General features: G+C 43.5%; 1 protein-coding gene across 10 annotated transcripts in view; it reads left to right on the top strand.

Annotated features, from left to right (window-relative positions):
• Positions 1-14754, top strand: part of trip12 (thyroid hormone receptor interactor 12) — a 44475-nt gene that overhangs the window by 13207 nt on the left and 16514 nt on the right. For 6 of the 10 annotated variants that reach the window (XM_034114494.1, XM_034114485.1, XM_034114491.1 and 3 more), the window contains 15 exons: positions 85-236; positions 968-1003; positions 1108-1203; positions 1297-1389; positions 1480-1641; positions 3184-3252; positions 3338-3503; positions 4615-4732; positions 6069-6225; positions 6856-7009; positions 9825-10053; positions 10187-10305; positions 10674-10881; positions 12993-13093; positions 14578-14752. In XM_034114494.1, the coding sequence (XP_033970385.1) occupies positions 85-236; positions 968-1003; positions 1108-1203; positions 1297-1389; positions 1480-1641; positions 3184-3252; positions 3338-3503; positions 4615-4732; positions 6069-6225; positions 6856-7009; positions 9825-10053; positions 10187-10305; positions 10674-10881; positions 12993-13093; positions 14578-14752 (2035 nt within the window). The remainder of the gene's footprint in view (positions 1-84; positions 237-967; positions 1004-1107; positions 1204-1296; positions 1390-1479; positions 1642-3183; positions 3253-3337; positions 3504-4614; positions 4733-6068; positions 6226-6855; positions 7010-9824; positions 10054-10186; positions 10306-10673; positions 10882-12992; positions 13094-14577; positions 14753-14754) is intronic. The other 4 variants (XM_034114489.1, XM_034114492.1, XM_034114490.1 and 1 more) reach the window with 3 other exon arrangements.

A 14754-nucleotide genomic window follows, 5' to 3' on the forward strand; every position in this document is an offset into this window, starting at 1 on the left:
AAACCTTCATGCACTAACTTTAGTTTTCTTCACGTTTGGTAAGCTCTGAATAACCCGCCCCCCCCCCCACCCACCTGTGTCCAGGCTCCAAGGCTCAGCAGCTCCTGCAGGGTCTTCAGGCCACAGGCGACGAGTCCCAGCAGCTCCAGGCTGCCATCGAGATGTGCCAGCTGCTGGTGATGGGCAACGAGGAAACACTCGGTGGATTCCCCGTCAAGAGTGTGGTGCCCGCTCTGGTCAGTCTCATGTGTTCCTGTGTGTTGTATGCCTCGCTTACACACACGTTTACAACTGTTGGTCATTTTATATCACCTCACCAAGACCTCCCAGTTCATGTCATGGATTCTTTCATAATATCCATGTTCAAAATATCTATTTAATTTATTTATTCAACCTCACAAAAAAGCTCTAGCTTATCTCCAAATGATTTTAGTTATGGATTTAGAAACCGATGTGTTGTCCTCACTCAATGATCTGTTTTCACTTGATTAGATTGAAAGTTAAATTGAGCATCCATAATCCATATAGCATTTGAAAATGTGTTGCTGAAGACAGTAATCAAATCATATTTACTTTTCAAAAATGTATATCTCTAGAATGTATTTGGCGTTGCATAAAAAACAGAACTTGCTTAAACTATAGCTTCGGTGCAAAAACTAAATACAATTTTAATATATTTTGACTGTATTTTTTCACAAAAAGGATTACTTCAACTTCCTTTAAACTGTTTTATGGGAAACTGTTCATTTCCATTGCAGTTGAAGAGGTTTATTACTGCTCCATCAATATCATGACTATTTAAAAAAATACGTAGATAGATATTTGTATCAGGTCTTCTCATTCTGAATTGTGCGATCAGAATTTTCTTTTCATAGAAAATGAAAAATACTTTTGTTAAATGTTGTTCCTGTGTTCTTTGACTACCACTAATCTAATTCCAAATTAACATTCTACTTTTTATTCACAGATTACACTGTTACAAATGGAGCATAACTTTGATATTGTGAGTATTAAAATGAACTTTTATTTCTTTAATTGTTGTTCATTGTTTGTGTCTTCTATTCTTTGTAATGCCTGTTTATTCATGCGTGTGATCCGTGCCCACAGATGAATCACGCCTCTCGTGCACTCACATATATGATGGAGGCGCTCCCCCGCTCCTCTGCTGTGGTGGTCGATGCGATCCCTGTCTTCCTGGAGAAGGTAAGACACCACCTATCTGTCCCCGATCGCTTGTTAATTTGCAACGGTGTCTTTTTGATATGCTAATGCCTTGTTCCACCTCGGTGTGTGCAGCTGCAGGTTATCCAGTTCATTGACGTAGCAGAGCAGGCCCTGACCGCCCTGGAGATGTTGTCAAGGCGACACAGCAAAGCCATTTTGCAGGCTGTAAGTGTCTTTTTTGTCTTCCCCCTTAAATTGTCCTGTCTGTCCGCCACAATGACGCTCAGCAACACTGTTTTCATGTCCTGCTCACAGGGGGGGCTTGCTGATTGCCTGCTGTACCTGGAGTTCTTCAGCATCAACGCTCAGAGGAACGCCCTGGCCATCGCAGCCAACTGCTGCCAGAGCATCACTCCAGACGAGTTCCACTTTGTTGCTGATTCTCTGCCACTGTTGACTCAGAGACTCACACACCAGGTGCGTTTATTCTCCAAGTCACACAAATGTCAAGTATAAAATGCAACACCATCACAGCAGGGGTTTGGCTCTAGTGGAGTTCTCATAGAGAGAGACGAAGTCCCGCCCATCTACTTCCGACCCATGGGACCTTATTTCGGAAAAATTATGTATTGAAGTCAATGGGGAGAGAAAACATATCTCTCGATCCCGTTTGAATTGTGCCACGAATTACACATATGATGTTTGTCAATCTTAAAAAAAATATTTCCATGTCAAAATAGTCACAGTTTGTCGTAAAACTGTTGAAATATAAGACTATGAAAAATACGCAACTAGAAAGACTACAAATCCCAGAATCCCGGTCCCGCATGCTGGCTCTTATGAACCGACTAACTCCCCTTGTGTGTATGTACAGCTCTCAACATGCCCAGACTTGGAGTGATTTTCACCTCTTTTAATACTTTCCGCCTCATTCTGAAAGAAAGAAGTGAAATGTGCCAACGTGACGGCCGTCTTGGTGTGTGGTGCGAGACGGGAGATGTAGTTCATTGAGCGGTTTCACACAAAAAAAGTGTTACTTCACAGTTTTACGACACATTTATTTTTTTGACTTGCAAAATTATCTTTTAAATTGACAAACATCATATGTGTAATTCGTGGCACAATTCAAACGGGATCGAAAGATAATCTTTCTCTCCCCATTGACTTCAATACATACTTTTTCCGAAATAAGGTCCCATGGAGGTCCCCCGGAAAGGGAGGGACTTCACCTCTCTATTCCAGGATAAACATGTTAGAAATAAGAAGTCAAGTTATACCTTAATGGGTTTGTTCATTGTTTTCACATCAATGAGGGAACAAGGCCTGCGTGTACTTGAGAGAAAAATGTGTACCATTCTTATTAGCTTTGTACATTTATATGACCACTGAAAGAAAAGTCGACGTTAAGGAAGTAGGGGATGGAACATTGTATGACTTGTTTTTAGAAGAAAAAAAAAATTCAATTTTTAAATGGAGATCATATACAGATAAAGAGAGAATAAATGTTGTATGACTTGTGTGCTTAGTCATGTTTTGAATGTACACAGTTCAGTTTGCCAGGAACTACATCAACAGTTGTTGCTGGTAGATGTTGTTTTCCCATCACAAAGACCTGCACTGATATACTCTGGCTCAGTTTGTAGAAGTTGTATGAGGAGTAAATAATGCCACAGTTGCATAACAGAAACAGATTGTAAGTCACACAGCTGGATTTCTGTAGGCATAAAAATGTAGCTTTGCCTCAATATTTTCGTGTTTGATCATAACATAGAAACACTTGAAATAGTTTTGTAGTTAGAGCCACTGAGGTGCCGCTTTGTCGACATAATTGACGCACACATGAGCTTGTCTGACGAATAAAAGACGGATAAGAAATGTTTTAGTTGAACACTCAGTCCATCTATTTTCCTTTTTAAACTTGAATCAGCTTTCAATTCAGATTTTCATTGAAGTCATTTCTTTCAGGATAACTTATTGTCGAGATTCACTAATGGCTATATTCCTAAACATTTCTTTCAGGATAAAAAATCCGTGGAAAGCACTTGCCTCTGTTTCGCCAGACTGGTTGACAACTTTCAGCACGAGGAGGTTTGTAAGACTTGCCACACTGTTTGCTGTTTTTGTGTTGACTGCTATCGAACTCCCGACGTTCAATATTACTGTGTACGCACAGAACCTTCTGCAGGAGGTGGCGTCCCGTGACCTGCTGACCAACATCCAGCAGCTGCTGGTGGTGACGCCTCCGGTGCTCAGCTCGGGGATGTTCATCATGGTGGTGCGCATGTTCTCCCTGATGTGCTCCAACTGCCCCTGCCTGGCAGTCCAGCTTATGAAACAGAGTGAGTAACACACACACACACACACAGGCAAATATTCAAACGAGAATATAGCATACAATCGTACTGTATGTTCTCACTACACAGGGTGTTGTTGTGCTCAGTTACTAGGGCTGCTCAATTAATCGCAATTACGATTTTGGCTTGCAACGAATATGTAAACATCATTGAAATAAAACGATTTTTTTTTTTTTTGTGATATCAATTATTGACCCAAATAATCGAGATTATGATTTTTGCCATAATCGAGCAGCCCTATCAGTTACTAGAGATTGTAGCCTTTTAATTGGTTTGCAGCTGGAAATTAATCATAACGTTCACTTGAAGGTGGGGTAGGTAATTCACTTCAGAAAGACTTTTTGTTATATTCCATGGAATGCTCTTCACGTCCCGATAGCAATGAATACATGAAATGCTTTGACAATAACTACATACAAAATGTCATCAGTGGAAGCCGTAGTACTGTAAAAAGCACGACCAATCATCTGAGCCGGCCCAGCTAAAATAACTGGATGGCCTACCTGCCTGTCAGCCTTCCATCTCGTGCACAAACTTATCTCGTGCCCTCATTGGTCATGTGCACGTTCGTGTGTGTTGGAGGAGGGGCTCTGTAAGGAAGTCTGAAGGAAGGGGCAGATTTTTTTTCGGCTTCGTAGTTTCAAATTCTAGCGCACTCGAGCTGGTTTCTCCATTCTTACCTACCCTACCTTAACGTGAACAAATGTATTCCAGGTCTCAAATCTTTCGAAATATTAGAAATGAGACAATGACCTTTCAGTCAGCGTTCCACAGTGATAACGGTCTTGCTATCACTGAGTAGCTCGGCTAGTACTGTCAAAGCAAATACCTGTAATTGTTATATTAATCATTCTTAAAAAGCGGTATCTTGTGTGTGTTGGTGCACATGCTGAAGCTTAGACATCCCACAGTACACGATAAAGCATTTCATACTTGTGTTGAGTCATTTGAACCATCTGGACGTAATGTATGTCTGTCCACAGTGACTAAATCTTGCTTTGCGTTCAGTCTTCATAGACTTTACAAGTTGTGAAAGAATATGAAGTAACAGGCTTGGTAATAACATAAATGTGTTTGTTTGTTTACTTCTCAACAGACATAGCAGAAACTCTGCGTTTCCTCTTGTGTGGTGCATCAAACGGCAGCTGCCAGGAGCAGATTGAACTGGTTCCCCGCAGCCCCCAGGAGCTCTACGAGCTGACCTCCCTCATATGGTAACATCTATTCACCTATGATCAACCTCGGGAACACAAAATATTACACTTTTTGAGGAATTGGGGTCCCTAACTCTTCAAATTGTGCTTGCAGCAAGAAGAAATGTGTTTACTGAATTATGACAAGACTAGGAAGCCTGTGAAGTGTTCTTACATTTATTTTGTTATGTGGCTCATTGGGGGGGGGGGGGGGGGGGGGGGGGGGGGGGGGGGGAATGGTCAGAGGGTTAGTGGGTTAGTGGTTTGATCCCCAGGCCCTGCTGTCAAAGTGTTACACTGTCCTTGGGCAACATACTTGGCTCCCGTAGATATGTCCAACGGTGTCAGCTAAATTAATTGTAATATAATATGTGCCACAAATGTTAGTTCAGCTTCTCCGTGTCCTGTAAACACAGATACAAGAGTTTTGCCGCAGTACTCGATTGACAAAATATAATAATTTGAGTCAAATAGTTTAACCCTTAGATGCCCGAGTGTCTGGACCCTACACTCTTCCACAAGTAGGTCAAAAAGGACCCGTATTAGAATAATGTGTGTTTTTATGCCATTTTTGTCATTTTGGTTAAGAAAAAATCACTTGTATAATATTTAGTATTATATTTTGGTTCACACTATAAATATTTTATATTTAATTTTTCACTCTTTATAATTTTAGACATTTTTTTTACATTTAAAAAAAAAACGTTTGGAACATATCGATGCAAAGATCTCCGCTATTCTGAGACCCTCACAGTATTCCAGTCCCTTTTCAAAACTCATCTCTTCTCCTCTTGTCTACTCATAGCCCACCCCCCATCAATCCATGCCGGTTGATCAAGTTTGATAGTCCTACCCTCCACCCTAACCTTCGCTTATATTGTAAAGCGATTTTGAGTCCTTGAAAAGCCCTATACAAATATAATGTATTATTATTATTATACTGACAGGTATCAGATCTTGCTGTGTAAAATAATCTTCCTGAGAGGTGTCACTTGTGATGTAGTCTGTGTGTCCTACAGTGAATGTATTCCTGACAGCAACAGGTGATAAGAATCAAAGGTTCCCATAGGATGCCATAGGAAATGTTTGACCCACTTATGGAAGCTTGGGGTAGTAATACAAAAACTACAATTCCTTAAAATGTAAATTTAAAATGTGAATGGCATGATATCCAAAACATGTTTTTTGAGGAATAGCTGGAATATGAAATGATAAAAACATGTAATTACAAAGATACTTCAAGAAAACGACCTCACCGGGTCAAAAAAGACCCACTTATGCATCTAAGGGTTAAAGAAAAATGATCAATTGGACAACATTGTATATCTCTCTCTCTAACCCCCTCCTCTCCCTGCAGTGAGCTGATGCCCTGCCTGCCCAGAGAGGGCATCTTCGCGGTGGATGTGATGCTGAAGAAGGGCAGCGCTCAGACCACAGAGGGCGCCATCTGGCAGTGGAGGGACGACCGCGGACTGTGGCATCCCTACAACCGCATCGACAGCCGAATTATTGAGGTATATATCCATCTCCCACTCTGTGTATCGCTTAAAGCTCAACATGCTTGAATACATCAATTGATATCATCAATGTTGAAATTAGGGCTGTGCAATTAATCGTATTTTAATCTCGATTGCGATTTTGGCTTGCAACGATTACGAAAACAACGTAATCGAAATAAAACGATTATTTTTTTAATTATTTTATTTTTATTATTTTTTAAATTATTTTTATTTATTGGTTTTTCAGTTGAATTATACTTAAAGTTCAGGGTAATCAACTGTTAAAAACATATTGTTCCCATTTTTTTTTCAATAAATTGATGTTTTAACAGTAAATGGATAATCGTTTTTAATAATCGTGATATCAATTATTGACCAAAAATAATCGTGATTATGATTTTTGCCATAATCGCACAGCCCTAGTTGAAATATTAAAAATTCAAATAATATTAAAACTCAGTCATTTTGGACCTCTTACACACAACAATATTGACATTTTGTATAACTTGACAACATTCACTCTATTTACTGTGTATGAGCATCTCTCAATACATTTACATTTCACACACACACACACACAAATGTGGGGCTTATCGGCCTGGGATACTGATGCTGGGTGTATCTGGTGATTATCTTGCCCTGCAGACAGCACACCAGAACGGGGAGGATGAGATCAGCTTGTCAACCCTGGGCCGTGTGTACACAATTGACTTTAACTCTATGCAGCAGATCAATGAAGACACAGGAACAGCACGTGGTATCCAGAGGAAACCCAATCCTCTTGCCAACCCCAACACAGGTAATGCACATCTTTTCAGATCAGAGATGTGTGTGAAGATGACAGTGTGTCGTACTTAATCTTAAAATCTTTTTCTCACACTCATAGGTTGGTCTTTTTAAATTGGTTGAATTATCATTATTCTTTAGGTCAACTATCTGTTTGTTATCGTGTACATCGCCACACATTTAATGAGTGCAAGTCGTTAGGCCTGTCACGATAATTAATTTAGTTGGACGATACATTTTCCCGGAAATTATTGCGATAAACGATAATATTGTCGGGAAGGTGGGGGCTCTCCATCTCCAGCTGCCGTGTTTGCTCCCAGCTGGGAAAACGGAATGGGGTGGTTGTGTTTCAGGTGCAGTTTAAGGTTGGTCTTATTGCTAGCTTTTGTTGCTACCTTTTTTTAAACAAATGCGACACACCGCCCGGCTCATTCAAGTCCGTAGGTTCGCCTCGTTGATTTGGCTTAATTCCAAAATATTCCCACACCGGAGATGTGGAATTAGGTTTTGCAACCAATTCCATTTAACTTCAAATTCCCCTCGAGTAAGTCACATGTTGTCTCCTGCTCATCTCTATATTATTCATTTGGCTGCTACGCTGCTGCACGCCGAGTGTCCTGACCTGGCTGTGTGTGAGCCCCGCCCCTCACAGTGCGCCTGGCTGTGTGTGAGCCCCGCCCCTCACAGTGCACCTGGCTGTGTGTGAGCCCCGCCCCTCACAGTGCGCCTGGCTGTGTGTGAGCCCCGCCCCTCACAGTGCACCTGGCTGTGTGAGCCCCGCTCCTCACAGTGCGCCTGGCTGTGTGTGAGCCCCGCCCCTCACAGTGCACCTGGCTGTGTGTGAGCCCCGCCCCTCACAGCGCGCCGGGCTGTGTGTGAGCCCCGCCCCTCACAGTGCACCTGGCTGTGTGTGAGCCCCGCCCCTCACAGCGCGCCGGGCTGTGTGTGAGCCCCGCCCCTCACAGCGCGCCGGGCTGTGTGTGAGCCCCGCCCCTCACAGTGCACCGGGCTGTGTGTGAGCCCCGCTCCTCACAGTGCGCCTGGCTGTGTGTGAGCCCCGCCCCTCACAGCGCGCCTGGCTGTGTGTGAGCCCCGCCCCTCACAGTGCGCCTGGCTGTGTGAGCCCCGCCCCTCACAGTGCACCGGGCTGTGTGTGAGCCCCGCCCCTCACAGTGCACCGGGCTGTGTGTGAGCCCCGCCCCTCACAGTGCGCCTGGCTGTGTGTGAGCCCCGCCCCTCACAGCGCGCCTGGCTGTGTGTGAGCCCCGCCCCTCACAGTGCGCCTGGCTGTGTGAGCCCCGCCCCTCACAGTGCACCGGGCTGTGTGTGAGCCCCGCCCCTCACAGTGCACCGGGCTGTGTGTGAGCCCCGCCCCTCACAGTGCACCTGGCTGTGTGTGAGCCCCGCCCCTCACAGCGCACCGGGCTGTGTGTGAGCCCCGCCCCTCACAGTGCGCCTGGCTGTGTGAGCCCCGCCCCTCACAGTGCACCGGGCTGTGTGTGAGCCCCGCCCCTCACAGTGCACCGGGCTGTGTGTGAGCCCCGCCCCTCACAGTGCACCTGGCTGTGTGTGAGCCCCGCCCCTCACAGTGCACCGGGCTGTGTGTGAGCCCCGCCCCTCACAGTGCACCTGGCTGTGTGTGAGCCCCGCCCCTCACAGCGCACCTGGCTGTGTGTGAGCCCCGCCCCTCACAGCGCCTGGCTAAAATGCTGGTCACTTCCTTATGTAAACAAACACGCATGTAAACGAAAATGTATCTAGGTCAGAAAAGTTATCGAGCTCATTTTTATTTATCGTACGATAAGTCAATTAATTGCTTATCGCGACAGGCCTACAAGTCGTTGCACTTTCCTCGCATTCTTGCAAGTTGATGTCAGTTTTTCCTTCGTTAAGGGAGAGATTACAGCTGATTAATCTGAGACGGAGCAGCAAGCTGCAGTCTGTCCGTTGAAGTGTTTTTTTTCCAATTGTGTGCATGTGTTAACCTCATGTGTATCACCCCGGGATTCCACCGGCTCCGTCTGCGCCGCGGTTTTGTTCCGACCTCCTACAGCGTCAAACCCCACCGGGCGCGTTTCAGAAGCGGAGCGTCTTGCGTGCCGGCTCACAGTTTTTGTTGATTTGGGCATATTTCCTGGACAGGCTACTTTCTGCAGACAAAGTTAATAATAATTGTAATATTCCAGTTATAAACGACATGAATCAAAGATGTGTTGCTGTATTTTAGTGGTAAAAAAATGCATTCATTGTCATAATTATTCTATATATCTATATATATCTATATATATCTATATATATCTATATATATCTATATATATATATATATATATATATATATATATATATATATATATATATATATATATATATATATATATATATATATATATATATATATATATATATATATATAATATATATATATAATTATATAAATATATATATATAATTATATAATTTACACAGTGCCTGTAAACCGGAGGAAAACGCTGGCATTTCTCCTCCTACTTGAAAGACTATGGAGGGATAGGGTCTGCAAAATTAGTTTATTTTGGGGATTGACTGGATGCTCTGCCCGGCGCTATGCAACGCCTTGCGTCGAAAATAGACCAGTCGCCTATTTTTAGCGGAGCCCAGCGCCGAGACGCAGCGCGTCTGGTGGAATAGCACCCATTGACTAGAGTGGCTGTGAACGCCGCGGCGTGGCCGTAACGCGGCGCAGACGGACCCGGTGGAATCTAGGGGTAACGCAGCTTCTCCATCCAGAGTCTGTGTTGTGACACCGTGATTTAGAGAATAATTCTGATCTGTTTGCTGTCCGTCTGCAGGGGGTCACCAGGAGGTTCGTCGAGAGGATGCACGAGCCCAGTTGATGAAGGAGGACCCCGAGCTGGCAAAGTGCTTTATCAAAACTCTGTTCGGGGTCCTGTACGAGGTGTACAGCTCCTCAGCCGGCCCTGCTGTCAGACACAAGTGCCTTAGAGCCATCCTCAGGATCATCTTCTTTGCTGATGCAGAGCTGCTGAAGGATGTGCTGAGGAACCACTCTGTGTCCAGGTAACAACAGCTTCAGGCTATTATTAACTTTAACATTACAAGCAGGATCTGACGCAAGATGAAGACTCAAAGGAAAAACAAGTAAGTCTTTAAATTGAAAATAAATGGACTTATTCTGTGTTTTTGTCTCCAGTCACATCGCCTCCATGCTGTCCAGCCAGGACTTGAAGATTGTAGTGGGGTCTCTGCAGATGGCAGAGATCCTCATGCAGAAGCTGCCTGATGTCTTCAGTGTGTATTTCAGGAGAGAAGGTAGTGTATAACCCCATGGAGCCACCTTGTCTTGAAACCCTGTTAGCTTTCAGAAATCTCATTGTTTAAAGCTGAATTTTTCCACTTGCAAATCGTTGTCATTTTGGATCACCCCGAAAATAGAGCGTGGTACTTATTTGTTCATCTAGACATCCCATTCCACAGAGGACAGATGAATGTCTCTCCTATCTAAAGCTTACAAAGTTCTCCTGCTGTTAGTTAACATGTTTAAGTTTGTAAGTTGTGTTGCTGTAAGTGTTTTCCTTTCCAGTGCATTTCCAAATGTATTTCTTAGCCAGTTCCAATATGCTATTTCTTTAAAAGCTTGAGACCATTTCTAACATTTGTCTCTCTGCTTCCTCCTCCAGGTGTGATGCACCAGGTGAAGAACCTGTCCGAGACTGAGAGCTTTCTAGTCACTAGTCCCCCAAAGGCTTGCCCCAGTGGTACTGCCAGTTTGTGCACGACCACCATCAGCACTGCATCCACTACATCTGCTAACAATGCAACTCCTGACCTGGGCTCGCCCAGCTTCCAGCACAGCATGGACGACTCCCTGGACCTCAGCCCACAGGGGTGAGTGTGTGAGCATGTGTGGCTTTGCTTTACCCGTCCACAGACCAGAGTTTCCGTTAGAATATTTCTTGGCCGGTCAAAATGTCCGTTAAAGTTTAAATCTTCTGGACAAACTGAGAAAAGTGCCGGTCAAAGGTCTTCTTTGTAATTAATTGAGCTTTAAAACAAATGTATATGATTTGATAATAAACAAACTAATTATAGTAGATTAACTACATTATTCAAAAGTGTACGGTAACTTACAATAACACGGGAATAATAAACGGCGCGCTCCCTCTCTCTCCTGACAGCCCGTCAGTATCATGCAGCTCACGGATCCAGTAATGAGTGACCCGACAGTAAAACTAAACATATCTATAACTAGTTTAGGTAGTTTGAGAGGTAATTAAAATAGCTACGTGTGATATTCTAACCTGAAGTGTGTGTTTTGCTCCGCTCACCGCTGCAGATGATCATGCAGAGCTGCGTGTCGACTCGTCAGCAGCAGCTGATCTCTCTCTCCCGTCAGATTAGACTTCACTCGCGTTTATGTCCATATCGATCAGATCTAGTTGGTTCTAGCTAATGATATGACTACTGCTTATCAAAGGACACTTAAACAATAAGCGTTGCTATGCCACCGGGTGAGGCCACAAAGTATAGCGCAGCATTATACATTTGTTTACATGCCCACCGGAACCCCGAGGCATTACCAACAGATCAACGCACAATCAACCCATTCAGGACATCTCTTTCTCCACATTAAGTGTTAGACATTAGAATTTACTATTCTTGTCTGTCACATACTCTTCTTGTCTGTCACATACTCTTCTTGTCTGTCGCATACTATTCTTGTCGGTCGCATACTCTTCTTGTCTGTCGCATACTATTCTTGTCTGTCGCATACTATTCTTGTCTGTCACATACTCTTCTTGTCTGTCGCATACTCTTCTTGTCTGTCGCATACTCTTCTTGTCTGTCGCATACTCTTCTTGTCTGTCGCATACTCTTCTTGTCTGTCGCAGACTCTTCTTGTCTGTCACAGACTCTTCTTGTCTGTCGCATACTCTTCTTGTCTGTCGCATACTCTTCTTGTCTGTCGCATACTCTTCTTGTCTGTCGCATACTCTTCTTGTCTGTCGCATACTCTTCTTGTCTGTCGCATACTCTTCTTGTCTGTCGCATACTCTTCTTGTCTGTCGCATACTCTTCTTGTCTGTCGCATACTCTTCTTGTCTGTCGCATACTCTTCTTGTCTGTCGCATACTCTTCTTGTCTGTCGCATACTCTTCTTGTCTGTCACAGACTCTTCTTGTCTGTCGCATACTCTTCTTGTCTGTCGCATACTCTTCTTGTCTGTCGCATACTCTTCTTGTCTGTCGCATACTCTTCTTGTCTGTCGCATACTCTTCTTGTCTGTCGCATACCCTTCTTGTCTGTCGCATACCATTCTTGTCTGTCGCATACCCTTCTTGTCTGTCGCATACCCTTCTTGTCTGTCGCATACTCTTCTTGTCTGTCGCATACTCTTCTTGTCTGTCGCATACTCTTCTTGTCTGTCGCATACTCTTCTTGTCTGTCGCATACTCTTCTTGTCTGTCGCATACTCTTCTTGTCTGTCGCATACTCTTCTTGTCTGTCACATAAGTGGCGCAACTGATGTGGTATTGTGCTAAGGGGAATTTCTTTTGACTGGACATTTTGACCGGAGAGATTTAGATTTGCCGGTCTTCAGCATATTTGACCGGTCTAAGTCCGGTAATTACCGGCTAACGGAAACCCTGGTACAGACATATTCAAAACCAGAAATGTTTCTAACACAGATCCAGTGTTAATCTCACGCTGCAAACTCGCCTAATAAACACAAATTACATTGCATCCTCCTTGTGTTACCAACAGTTTGTGTCGCTAATAACTAGCTATGTAATTATCTCTGAAGCACAGTAGAGACCTCATTACAATATAGCAGAGTTAACTAAAATGAATCCTCAGTACCCTGAAACGGATAAGAATGTTTACTGATGTGTGTTTGTCAAATGTTTTTTTTTTTTTTAATGGAAGGGTCAAGAGTTGTTTTTGTTCTGTTCATCCCCCCAAGAGCATGATAGTAATTATTTTCTTCCTCCTTCTAGGCGGTTAAGTGACGTCCTGAAGAGGAAACGGCTACCCAAAAGAGGACCTAGAAGACCTAAATACTCTCCCCCAAGAGACGATGATAAAGTAGACAATCAGGGTGAGTTCAAGTGCTGCTGCTGTCCCTGTTTGAGTGTCTGATGTTTCAAAGATCCCCTCTAAAAAAGACCTTTCGAGACGTGATGTTCAGTTATATCATAGTTTTTTACTGACCTATTGTGCGTAAGTTGTGGATTGACAGCAGATTAAATTGCAATGTAACCGGGTTAAAACTCCAAGTGGTGATGAGGTCTTAAAAATGTATGGAAAGGGTCTTAAAAAAAGGTCTTAAAAGGTATTACATTTGACTTCAGGATTCCTGCATATACCCTGTTCTACTACTCTTACCGATTTTAATTTTAAATGGACACCTAAAATGTGCAAGATGGCGTCTTTGTAGCAATTATAAATCTGAAATCTATTTTCCTAATTCTCCAGTACAGATAGCAAAACTGATAACATCAGAGCTTATCGATACCACGGTCTTTAAAAATGTAGCCCCGGCGCCCGTTTAAAACCGGGTTTCGGTACCCATCCCTACTATTGGAGTACAGTGAATCATCATAGGGCTGTGCGATTATGGCAAAAATCATAATCACGATTATTTCTGGTCAATATTGATATCACAATTATTCATTACGATTATTCATTGACTTTGAAAACATCCATTTGTTGAACTTAAAAACAAATAAAAAATAATAATTTGAACAGTATGTTTTTAACAGTTGAATACCCTGAACTTTATAAGTATAATTCAACTGAAAAACCAATACAAAAATTTAATTATACATTTAAATCAATATAAAAATAATAAATACTGATAAACATATTTCGGAGCGCACTTCCACAACCTACTGAACATATATAAATATGATAACTAATGTCACTCACAACCTGTAATGTTTTAATTATACTGCTACATCTGGCCATCTGGACGTTCGGTACTGAAGTGGGACGGTCGTATAAGTCACTAGCACCCCCCCCCCGTTGACAATTTACTAGCGGTATGTACTTGCGGTACCGAGGGCCGGTCTGATAAATCATTAGCACCCCCCACCCCCCCATTGACAAATTACTTGTGGTCTTTACTAGCGGTACCGAAGTGGGCCGGTCGAGAGTCCCGGGCTGATTTCTTGTCCCAGTCCGCCCCTACTACACGCAGTACTCTTTGGGTAACCCCTTATCCGGAAGTAGCTAGCTAAGAGGCTCCAGCTTGACGAGTTAGTAAAAGTTGACTGTACGCTAGAGACGGAGAATAAAGACACGGCAACTAAAGCTTCCCTTGTAACGTGTTTATATGGATTTATTAAACAGACCTGCAAGTCACAACACAACCTGGCTGAGAGGGCTTTTAGGGAGGGGCGACAGCGCACGCGCGGGCAGGATGTATAACGCAAGACAAATTGAGAGCATCATTGCGAAAGGGAATGCAGCAAAAATAATCGTCGAGATTAAAATACGATTAATTGCACAGCCCTGAATCATCATGATTTGAAATGGCATTTTGTGGTGTTTCTCAACCTCTCTAATCTCCCTTCTTTACAGCCAAGAGCCCCACCAGTACTCAGTCCCCCAAATCCTCCTTCTTGGCCAGTCTTAACCCAAAGACCTGGGGCAAGCTGGGAGCCCAGACCAACAACGCCAACTCAGAGCCGTCGCGCACAGCGGGGGTCAGCGGGCTGGCGAGGGCCCCGCCCAAGGACTCAATTTCAAATAACAGGT

Source organism: Trematomus bernacchii, unplaced genomic scaffold, assembly GCF_902827165.1.
Source record: "Trematomus bernacchii unplaced genomic scaffold, fTreBer1.1, whole genome shotgun sequence".
Lineage (NCBI taxonomy): Eukaryota > Metazoa > Chordata > Actinopteri > Perciformes > Nototheniidae > Trematomus > Trematomus bernacchii.